The sequence below is a fragment of the Hyla sarda genome (assembly GCF_029499605.1).
Source record: "Hyla sarda isolate aHylSar1 chromosome 1 unlocalized genomic scaffold, aHylSar1.hap1 SUPER_1_unloc_21, whole genome shotgun sequence".
In the NCBI taxonomy this organism is placed as follows: domain Eukaryota; kingdom Metazoa; phylum Chordata; class Amphibia; order Anura; family Hylidae; genus Hyla; species Hyla sarda.
In genome coordinates, this window is record NW_026607583.1 from 1 (window position 1) to 12,190 (window position 12,190).

The 12,190-nt window shown below is 47.3% G+C and overlaps 1 protein-coding gene across 1 annotated transcript; it reads left to right on the forward strand.

Annotated features, from left to right (window-relative positions):
- Nucleotides 1-3: 3 nt before the first annotated feature.
- LOC130298116 (oocyte zinc finger protein XlCOF22-like) lies at nt 4-1,051 on the forward strand (the record flags this gene model as incomplete). The annotated part of the gene is made up of 1 exon (XM_056551011.1): nt 4-1,051. A coding segment is annotated over one exon (1,005 nt), but the record flags the coding sequence as incomplete, so codon positions are not given.
- Nucleotides 1,052-12,190: the final 11,139 nt, after the last annotated feature.

A 12,190-nucleotide genomic window follows, 5' to 3' on the forward strand; every position in this document is an offset into this window, starting at 1 on the left:
TGTTCAGAATGTGGGAAATGTTTTACTGAAAACTCATGTCTTGTTCAACATCAAAGAACTCACACAGGGGAGAAGCCATTTTCATGTTCACAATGTGGGAAATGTTTTACTAAGAAATCAAATATTGTTAAACATCAAAGAACTCACACAGGGGAGAAGCCATTTTCATGCTCAGAATGTGGGAAATGTTTTACTTTCAAAGGAGATGTTACTCGACATAAAAAAACTCACACAGGAGAGAAGCCATTTTCATGTTCAGAATGTGGAAAATCTTTTACTGTAAAATCACATCTTGTTAAACATCAAAGAACTCACACAGGGGAGAGGCCATTTTCATGCTTAGAATGTGGGAAATGTTTTACTTTTAAATCAAATCTTCTTGTACATCAAAGACATCACACAGGAGAGAAGCCATTTTCATGTTCAGAATGTGGTAAATATTATACTGAAAAATCAAATCTTGTTAAACATCAAAGAACACACACAGGGGAGAAGCCTTTTTCATGTTCAGAATGTGGGAAATGTTTTACTGAAAAATCAGGTCTTGTTCAACATCAAAGAACTCACACAGGGGAGAAGCCATTTTCATGTTCACAATGTGGGAACTGCTTTACTAAGAAATCAAATATTGTTAAACATCAAAGAACTCACACAGGGGAGAAGCCATTTTCATGCTCAGAATGTGGGAAATGTTTTACTTTCAAAGGAGATGTTACTCGACATAAAAAAACTCACACAGGAGAGAAGCTATTTTCATGCTCAGAATGTGGGAAATGTTTTACTGAGAAATCAAATCTTGTTAGACATCAAAGAACTCACACAGGGGAGAAGCCATTTTCATGTGCAGAATGTGGGAAATGTTTTACTCAGCAATCAAATCTTGTTAAACATCAAAGAACTCACACAGGGGAGAAGCCATTTTCATGTGCAGAATGTGGGAAATGTTTTACTCAGCAATCAAATCTTGTTAAACATCAAAGAACTCACACAGGAGAGAAGCCAATTTAGAGCAATAAATGATGCAGATAACACATCTATATATTATCCATGTACATAGGATATCTGACATTTATACATATATCATATACTGCATCTCCAAACTTGTTCCCAATTGTTAATAAAGTTTTCTTTTAGAACGTAGTCACCGATCCAGCGATGTCATCACTATAGTTTACATGGTAGGAAAAGAGTGTGATATATGGTTGTGATATTCACTGCTCCTCATGGAGAAGACCCAACAGGCATAATCCATGGGGAGCTGCTACTGGAGACCCAAACACCTCACAGAGAAGGGACTTATTCCAGTGATGAAGAATTCCAGGACGGTCCGGGCTTCACCTGCTGAGACCCTTTTAGAAAGATTGTGTTATCCCCGATCCTTGCTGATCATGTGGCGTCCGATCACTGGACACCTCAGTCTGTGCTCGGCTGTTTCTGCAGCTCCCATAGTGAATGTACCTCCTCCCTACCTGGGGACACTGGGGTCCCTGTTATTGAGATACAGGGGATAGATGACACAACCCCCTCTCCACCCCGTGATGTACTTTTATGTTATTATGATTACTTTCCCGACTGTCTTGGCAGTGTAACCCTATGTATGCCGCAGTCAGTACTGATTGTGGCATCTATAGGGTTAAACTGTCTTGCTCCCCCAGTCATGGCCTCCAGGTCTACCAGGCGCTGTTGCCTATGAGGCCCGACCTCGGTAACACTGACAGTTATACTGCGCTGTAGTACAGATGTATGGTGGTGTAGTATAACAGCGATTAGACGAAAGCAGCTTCAGGTCCTAAATAAAAACGTATGGTCCCTGTCCCAATAAAGCCGTATATTATTACAAAAAAAACTCCCCCGCGATCTCCCTGCTGCACACAGTGTTCGTTTAGGATGTCTGCTGCAGCGTCGGAGGCTTGTGACGTCACCGCCACGCCCCCCTCATGATGTCACAGCCATGCCCCTCAATGCAAGTCTATGGGAGGCGGCGTGACTGCAGTCAGGCCCCCTCCCATAGACTTACATTGAGGGGGCGTGGCCGTGACGTCACGAGCCTCCGCCCTGTATCGCCAGTCATCCGGCACGGAGCGAATTATCCAATAAATCTTAAGCAGGCATACTGTGTGAGTTCAGTACGATTATTGAGAATGAAGATTACAGATGTTTTCTACGGAATACTAGGTGAATGGTAGAATGGAATGTCCATAGACTATAATGGGAAGAACATTTTATTTGGAGCCTAAACCATTTACCATATGAAATTATCATTTACCACAAGTGTCCCCAGACAGAGCCGCACAGTGTAAAATGGAAATGACCTGGGATTATAGCTGTTTATTATAGAATGCAAAGGTGAATGACAAGATGGAATGTCCCTAGACCAGTGATTCCCAACCGCGGTTCAGCACTGCCCGTGGTGCCGCGGGATTTTGCCGTGATTTTTTTTATTTTTTATTATAATTTTTTTTTTTAATGTCCCGCCCCGGCCTGACGGCGCAGGGGGGAAGGGAAGTCTGCGTGCGCACTGCGCGCACAGCGTCCCCCTGCATCTCCTCCCGTCTCCTGTGTTCCCCTCCGTCTCCCGCGTCCCCTGTGTTCCCCATCATTCCTCCTCTGTTCCCTGTGTCCCCCGCGTCCCCCTCCTTCACCCTCCGTCTCCTTCCGTCCCCCTCTCCCTTACGGCGCAGGGAGCCGAAAATGGGTCCCTGCCTGGGGCGGAACGAGCTGCACCTGCGCCGGACTCCCGTGCCTGCTGTGGAACTGCAAGCTGCACGGGCCGGCTTGCTTAAGGTACCGTACCCTTTCCACCCCTCAGTTCACCTTCTCAACCCTGTCTAAACCCCCCACCGTCACCCAAGTCCACCCTCTGTCCCCCCTGTCAGCCATGACTGCCTCCCCCTGTCAACCCCCCCCTCTCAGCCATGTCCGCCTTGTCCACCTCCCTGTCCATCTCTATCACCCTCCCCCCCCCCTGTCACCCATGTAATCCCACCCTGTCACCCATGTAATCCCACCCTGTCACCCATGTAATCCCACCCTGTCACCCATGTCCACCTCCCCCTGTCACCCATGTCCACCTCCCCCTGTCACCCATGTCCACCCCCCCTGTCACCCATGTCCACCCTCCCCCTGTCACCCATGTCCACCCTCCCCCTGTCACCCATGTCCACCCTCCCCCTGTCACCCATGTCCACCCTCCCCCTGTCACCCATGTCCTCCCTCCCCCTGTCACCCATGTCCTCCCTCCCCCTGTCACCCATGTCCTCCCTCCCCCTGTCACCCATGTCCACCCTCCCCGTCACTCATGTCCACCCCCTCTCACACATGTCCCCCCACCTATCATCCCCGTCACCCATTTCCACCCTCCTGTCATCCATGTCTGCCTTGTCCACTCCCCAGTCTACCCTGTCACCCATGTCCACCCTCCCTGTCACCCAAGTTCACCTTCATGTCACCCATGTCCACCCCCTCTCACACATGTCCCCCCCACCTATCATCCCAGTCACCCATGTCCACCTCCCCTCTCACCCATGTCCACCCTCCTGTCATCCACGTCTGCCTTGTCCACCCCCTGTCCATCCCTGTCACTCATGTTTACCCCCGTCTACCCCCGTAGTCTACCCTGTCACCCATGTCCACCCTCCTGTTCACCCATCTGTCCCTTTGTCACCCCAGTCCACCCCTCTCTGTCACTCCTGTCCCTCTTTTACCCCCATGTCCACCCCTCTGACCCCCTGTCACCAATGTCCACCCCCCCCTGTCACCCATGTCCACCCCCCCTGTCACCCATGTCCACCCCCCCCCCTGTCACCCATGTCCACCCCCCCACCTGTTACCCATGTCCACCCCCCCTGTCACCCATGTCCACCCCCCCCTGTCACCCATGTCCACCCCCCCTGTCACCCATGTCCACCCCCCCGTCACCCATGTCCACCCCCCCCGTCACCCATGTCCATCCTCCCTGTCACCCATGTCCACCCTCCCTGTCACTCATGTCCACCCCCTCTCACACATGTCCCCCCACCTGTCATCCCCGTCACCCATGTCCACCTCCCCTCTCACCCATGTCCACCCTCCTGTCATCCATGTCTGCCTTGTCCACTCCCCTGTCCAACCCTGTCACTCATGTTTACCCCCCCCCCCCGTCTACCCCCGTAGTCTACCCTGTCACCCATGTCCACCCTCCTGTTCACCCATCTGTCCCTTTGTCACCCTTGTCCACCCCTCTGACCCCCTGTCTCCCATGGCCACTCTCCTGTCATCCATGTCCACCCCCATCCAACCCTCTGTCACCCCTGCCCATCCCTGTCACCCATGTTCACCCTCCATTGTCCACCCCTCTGACCACATCCTTGTCACCCATGTCCACCCCTCTGACCACATCCTTGTCACCCATGTCCACCCTTCCCTGTCACCCATGTCCACCCTTCCCTGTCACCCATGTCCATCCCCCCAGTCACCCATGTCACCCATGTTCACCTTCCTGTCACCCATGTCCACCCCCCATCACTCATGTCTACCCGCACTAACACATGTCCCCCCACCTATCATCCCCGTCACCCATGTCCACCCCCCCCTCTCACCCATGTCCACCCTCCTGTCATCCACGTCTGCCTTGTCCACTCCCCTGTCCATCCCTGTCACTCATGTTTACCCCCCTGTCTACCCCCGTTGTCTACTCTGTCACCCATGTCCACCCTCCTGTTCACCCATCTGTCCCTTTGTTACCCCAGTCCACCCCTCTGTCACTCCTGTCCCTCTTTTACCCCCTTGTCCACCCCTCTGACCCCCTGTCCACCCTCCTGTCACCCATGTCCACCCCCTGTCCACCCCTCTGTCACCTCTATGCCCCCGTCACCCATGTTCACTCTTCTACACCCATCTATCACCCTTGTACACCTCCCTACACCCCTCTGTACACTCCTCTACACCCCTCTGTCACCCATGTACACTTCTCTACACCCCTCTGTCATCCATGTACACTCCTCTACACCCCTCTGTCACCCATGTACACCCATCTGTCACCCATGTACACTTCTCAACACCCCTCTGTCACCCATGTACACTTCTCAACACCCCTCTGTCACCCATGTACACTTCTCAACACCCCTCTGTCACCCATGTACACTCCTCTATACCCCTCTGTCATCCATGTACAATCAACTACACCCCTCTGTCACCCATGTTCACTCCTTTACACCCCTCTGTCACCCATGTACACCCCTCTGTCACCCATGTACACTCCTCTATACCCCTCTGTCACCCATGTACACTCATCTACACCCCTCTGTCACCCATGTACACTCATCTACACCCCTCTGTCACCCATGTACACTCCTCTACACCCCTCTGTCACCCATGTACACTCCTCTACACCCCTGTGTCAACCATGTACACTCCTCTACACCCCTCTGTCACTCATGTACACCCATCTGTCACCCATGTACACTCCTCTACACCCATCTGTCAAACATGTACACTCCTCTATACCCCTCTGTCACCCATGTACACTCCTCTACACCCCTCTGTCACTCATGTACACTCCTCTACACCCCTCTGTCACTCATGTACACTCCTCTACACCCATCTGTCCACTCCTCTACACCCCTGTCACCCATGTACGCTACTATACACCCCTTTGTACATTTCTTCACACCCCTTTCACCCATGTATGCTCCTCTACACCCTCTGTCACCCATGTACACTCCTCTATACCCCTCTGTCACCCATGTACACTCCTCTACACCCATTTGTCACACATGTACACTACTCTACACCCCTGTTACCCATGTACACTCCTCTACACCCCTTTGTACACTCCTCAACACCACTTTGTACACTCCTCTACACCCCTTTCACCCATGTATGCTCCTCTACACCCCTGTCACCCATGTACACTCTTCTGCACCCCCCTGTCACCCATGTACACTCCTCTATACCCCTTTGTCACCCATGTACACTCCTCTACACCCCTCTGTCACCCATGTACAACCCTCTATACCCCTCTGTCACCCATGTACACTCCTCTACACCCCTCTGTCACCCATGTACACTCCTTTACACCCCTCTGTCACCCATGTACACCCATTTGTCACCCATGTACACTCCTCTACACCCCTCTGTCACCCATGTACACCCATCTGTCACCCATGTACACTCCTCTATACCCCTCTGTCACTCATGTACACTCCTCTATACCCCTCTGTCACTCATGTACACTCCTCTACACCCCTCTGTCACTCATGTACACTCCTCTACACCCATCTGTCCACTCCTCTACACCCCTGTCACCCATGTACGCTCATATACACCCCTTTGTACATTCCTCTACACCCCTTTCACCCATGTATGCTCCTCTACACCCCTGTCAGCCATGTACACTCCTCTACACCCCTCTGTCACCCATGTACACTCCTCTACACCCCTCTGTCACCCATGTACACCCATCTGTCACCCATGTACACTCCTCTATACCCCTCTGTCACTCATGTACAGTCCTCTATACCCCTCTGTCACCCATGTACACCCCTCTGTCACTCATGTACACTCCTCTACACCCATCTGTCCACTCCTCTACACCCCTGTCACCCATGTACGCTCATATACACCCCTTTGTACATTCCTCTACACCCCTTTCACCCATGTATGCTCCTCTACACCTCTGTCAGCCATGTACACTCCTCTACACCCCTCTGTCACCCATGTACACTCCTCTACACCCCTCTGTCACCCATGTACACCCATCTGTCACCCATGTACACTCCTCTACACCCCTCTGTCACCCATGTACACTCCTCTACACCCCTCTGTCACCCATGTACACCCATCTGTCACCCATGTACACTCCTCTATACCCCTCTGTCACTCATGTACAGTCCTCTATACCCCTCTGTCACCCATGTACACCCATCTGTCACCCATGTACACTCCTCTACACCCCTCTGTCACCCATGTACATCCATCTGTCACCCATGGACACTCCTCTATACCCCCCTGTCACCCATGTACACTCCTCTACACCCCTCTGTCACCCATGTACACTCCTCTACACCCATCTGTCACCCATGTACGCTCATCTACACCCCTGACACCCATGTACGCTCCTCTATACCCCTGTCACCCATGTACGCTCCTCTACACCCCTCTAAACCCCTCTGTCACCCATATCCACCCCTCCGTCACCCATGTACGCTCCTCTACACCCCTCTAAACCCCTCTGTCACCCATGTCCACCCCTCTGTCACCCATGTCCACTATTCTACACCCCTCTGTCACCCATGTAAAAAAAAAGAAAAAAAAAGTTTGGCGCCTAATAGATTTGTTTTGCAGGTTTAAAGGTGAAGAATTGTGTGTGGAAGAAATCGTGATGATGGCCCAGACCAGTTGGAGAAGAGAAGGCAACAATGCAATTTAGAGAAGACGTCATTGGTGAGTTGCTGTATAAAGCAGCACTTTAAACTACATAAATAGATATAGTGCATTGCGTTTTTTATCGTTTTTTCCTTTTTTTTTTTTTCTTGCTTGTCAACCTCGGTAGCGTTGCCCCGAGGAAAAAAAAATTTCCGAGGTGTGCCCCGACCCGAAAAAGGTTGGGAAACACTGCCCTAGACTATAATGGGAAGGAAATATGAGCTCATTTACATGTAAATCTGTGTTATTTAGGAAATTAGCCTTTACCACAAGTGTCCCCAGGTAGAGTAGCACATTGTAAGATTAAAATTACCTGGGGTTATAGCTGTTTATTATAGAATGCAAAGGTGAATGACAAAATGGAATGTCCATAGACTATAATGGGAAGAAGATTTTTATTTAAAGTATGAACCATTTAACATATCGAATACATCTTAAGGTTACAGTCCCACATACCGCTTACACAGCCTATTTCACACTGCGCTAAATCTGCTGCATTATCCCCGATCACCATACACATAGGGCTTTCTGGCGGCAGCTCTGTGTGTGCAGTGAGTTTGGGTAAGCGGTATGTGGAACCGTACCCTTAACCTCTTATGCCCTGTGCCCGCTCCCGGTCTATAACGCTGAGTTACGCCATGACCCCGCATCATAGTAGGTCGGTCCCGGCGTCTAATGAAAGCCGGGACCCTGGGCTAATAGCGTGCGGCACTGATCGTTGTGCCACATGCTATTAACCCTTTAGACACGGTTGATCGCCGTGTATAAAGTTGAAAAAATCCCGGCAGGTCAGTCAAATCGCGATGTCCCAATCAGCTAGGACGCGAGCGGTGGGTCCCTTACCTGCCTCCGTTGCGTCCGATTGGTGATTGACTTTTCCATGCCTGAGATCTAGTCAGGAGAAGTCAAGCCCCGATAACACTGATCATCCGCATGTAGTTCTATGCTGATGATCAGTATTAGGAATTAATGTAATGCATGTTATAGCCACTAGAGGGGGTTATAATATAGCAAAAAAAAAAAGTTACTAATGATGAATTAACCCCTTCCCTAATAAAAGTAAGAATCACCCCCCTTTTTCCATGTGGTATCGCTGCGTGCGGAAATGCTTTAACTATAAAAATAAATCGTTAATTAAACCGCATGGTCAATCGCATACACGCAAAAAAAAAATCAGAAATAGCGTTTTTTTGGTCACTTTTTATAGCACAAAAAAAATAATAAAAACCGATCAAAAAGTCCAATCAAAACAAAAATGGTCCCGATAAAAACTTCAGATCAATGATCTCCCTGTACGCGGAAAAATAAAGTTATAGGGGTAAGAATATGACAATTATAAACGTATAAATTCTCCTGCATGTAGTTATGATTTTTTTTCTCACAGAAAAGGATTGCAGTAACACATGTTTTGCTATACACATGTTTATTCCCTTTGTGTGTATTGGAACCAAACAAAAAAAGGAGGAAAAAAAAGCAAATTGGACATAATGTCACCAAACTCCAAAAATGGTCTGGACAAAATTATTAGCACCCTTAACTTAATATTTGGTTGCACATCCTTTGGAAAAAATAAGTGAAATCAGTGGCTTCCTATAACCATCAATAAGCTTCTTACACCTCTCAGCCGGAATGTTGGATCACTCTTCCTATAACCATCAATAAGCTTCTTACACCTCTCAGCCGGAATGTTGGATCACTCTTCCTTTACAAACTGCTCCAGGTCTCTTATTGGAAGGCGCCTTTTCCCAACAGTAATTATAAGATCTCTCCACAGGTGATCAATGGGATTTAGATCTGGACTCATTGCTGACACTTCAGAACTCTCCAGCACTTTGTTGTCATCCATTTCTGGGGGCTTTTTGATGTATGTTTGGGGTCATTGTCCTGCTGGAAGACTCAAGATCTCGGATGCAAACCCAGCTTTCTGACACTGGGCTGTACAGTGTGACCCAAAATCCGTTGGTAATCCTAAGATTTCATGATGTCTTGTACACATTCAAGGCCCCCAGTGCCAGAGGCAGCAAAACAACCCAAAATATCATTGACCTCCACCATATTTCACTGTAGGTACTGTGTTCTTTTCTTTGTAGGCCTCATTACCTTTTCGGTAAACAGTAGAATGATGGGCTTTACCAAAAAGCTCTATCTTGGTCTCATCTGTCCACAAGACGTTTTCCCAGAAGGATTTTGGTTACTTAAGTTGATTTTGGCAAAATGTGGTCTTGCTATTTTCTGTCTCTGTGTCAGCAGTGGGGTCCTCCTGGGTCTCCTGCCATAGTGGGGTCCTCCTGGGTCTCCTCCATAGTGGGGTCCTCCTGGGTCTCCTGCCATAACGTTTCATTTCATTTAAATGTCGACGGATAGTTTGCGCTGACACTGCTCCCTGAGCCTGCAGAAGAGCTTGAATATCTTTGGAACTTGTTTGGGGCTGCTTATCCACCATCCGGACGATCCTGTGTTGACACCTTTCATCAATTTTTTTTCTTCCACCCACATCCAGGCAGATTAGCTAAAGTGCCATGGGTTGCAAATTTCTTGATAATGTTGCGCACTGTGGACAAAGGCAAATCTAGATCTCTGGAGATGGACTTGTAACCTTGAGATTGTTGATATTTTTCCACAATTTTGGTTCTCATGTTCTCAGACAGTTCTCTTCTCCTCTTTCTGTTGCCCATGCTTAGTGTGGCACACACAGACACACAATGCAAAGACTAAGTGAACTTCTCTCCTTTTTATCTGCTTTCAGTTATGATTTATATATTGCCTACACCTGTTACTTGCCCCAGGTGAGTTTAAAGGAGCATCACATGCTTGAAATAATTTATCCACAATTTAGAAAGGGTGCGAATAATTTTGTCCAGCCCATTTTTGGAGTTTGGTGACATTATGACCAATTTGCTTTTTTTCCTCCCTTTTTTGGTTTAGTTCCAATACACACAAAGGGAATAAACATGTGTATAGAAAAACATGTGTCACTGCAATCCTTTCCTGTGAGAAATACTTCATTTTATAGAAACATTTCAGGGGTGCCAACATTTACGGCCATGACTGTATATAAGTAGGGATCATTATAACCGTATGGACCTACAGAATAAAGAGAAGGTGTCATTTTTACTGAATATTGTACTGCGTAGAAACGGAAGCCCCCAAAAGTTACTACATTTTTTTCAATTTTGTCACACAATTATTTTTTTTGTTTTACTGTGGATTTTTTGGTAAAATGACTAATGTCAATACAAAGTAGAATTCGTGGCGCAAAAAATAATCCATAACGTGGAATTTTAGGTGTAAAATTGAAAGCGTTATGATTTTTAGAAGGTGATGTGGAAAAAAATGAAAGTGCAGCAAAAACGGGAAAACCCTGCGTCCTTAAGGGGTTAAAGGGGTACTCTGGTGGAAAAATTATCATTTTACATTACCTGGTGCCAGAAAGTTAAACAGGTTTGTAAATTACTTCTATTAAAAAATCTTAACCCTTCCAGTACTCCAGTGTATACTACAGAGGAAGTTCTTTTCTTTTTGGATTTCTTTTCTGTCTGACCACAGTTCTCTCTGCTGACACCTCTGTCCATGTCAGGAACTGTCCAGAGCAAGAACAAAACCCCATAGCAAACCTCTCCTGCTCTGGACCGTTCCTAAAATGGACAGAGGTGTTAGCAGAGAGCACTGTGGTCAGACTGGAAAGAAATCCAAAAAGAAAATAATTTCATCTATAGTATACAGCCGCTAATAAGTATTGGAAGGATTAAGAATTTTTAATAGAAGTAATTTACAAATCTGTTTAACTTTCTGGCACCAGTTGATTTATATAAAAAAAAAAAAGTTTTCCACCAGAGTACCCCCTTAACGATACAGGGCGTCATAGCGGGTCGGGCCGCGCGCTATTAACCCTTTAGACGTAGCATTTAAAGTTGATTGCTGTGTCTGAAGTAAAACTAAACTACTCCCAGCAGCTCAGTGGGTTTTTCGGGACCACTGTGGCAAAATCACGGTGTCCCGAACAGCTGGAGGACACGAAGAGGGTCCCTACCTTCCTCCTACGTGTCTGATTGCCAAATGACTGCTCAGTGCCTGAGATCCAGGCATGAGCAGTCAAGCGGCAGAATCATTGATCAATGTTATTCTATGGGATAACAATGATCAATGTAAAGGATCAGTGTGTGCAGTGTTATAGCCCCCTATGGGATAACAGTGATCAATGTAAAAGAGCAGTGTGTGCAGTGTTCTAGTCTCCTATGGGATAACAATGATCAATATAAAGATCAGTGTGTGCAGTGTTATAGTCTCCTATGGAATAACAATGATCAATGTAAAAGATCTGTGTGTGCAGTGTTATAGTCTCCTTTGGAATAACAATGATCAATGTAAAAGATCAGTGTGTGCAGTGTTATAGTCTCCTATGGGATAACAATGATCAGTATAAGAGATCAGTGTGTGCAGTGTTATAGTCTCCTATGGGATAACAATGATTAATGTAAGAGATCAGTGTGTGCAGTGTTATAGTCCCCTATGGGATAACAATGATTAATGTAAGAGATCAGTGTGTGCAGTGTTATAGTCTCCTATGGGATAACAATGATCAATGTAAAAGATCAGTGTGTGCAGTGTTATAGTCTCCTATGGGATAACAATGATCAGTATAAGAGATCAGTGTGTGCAGTGTTATAGTCCCCTATGGGATAACAATGATCAGTATAAGAGATCAGTGTGTGCGGTGTTATAGTCTCCTATGGGATAACAATGATTAATGTAAGAGATCAGTGTGTGCAGTGTTATAGTCTCCTAT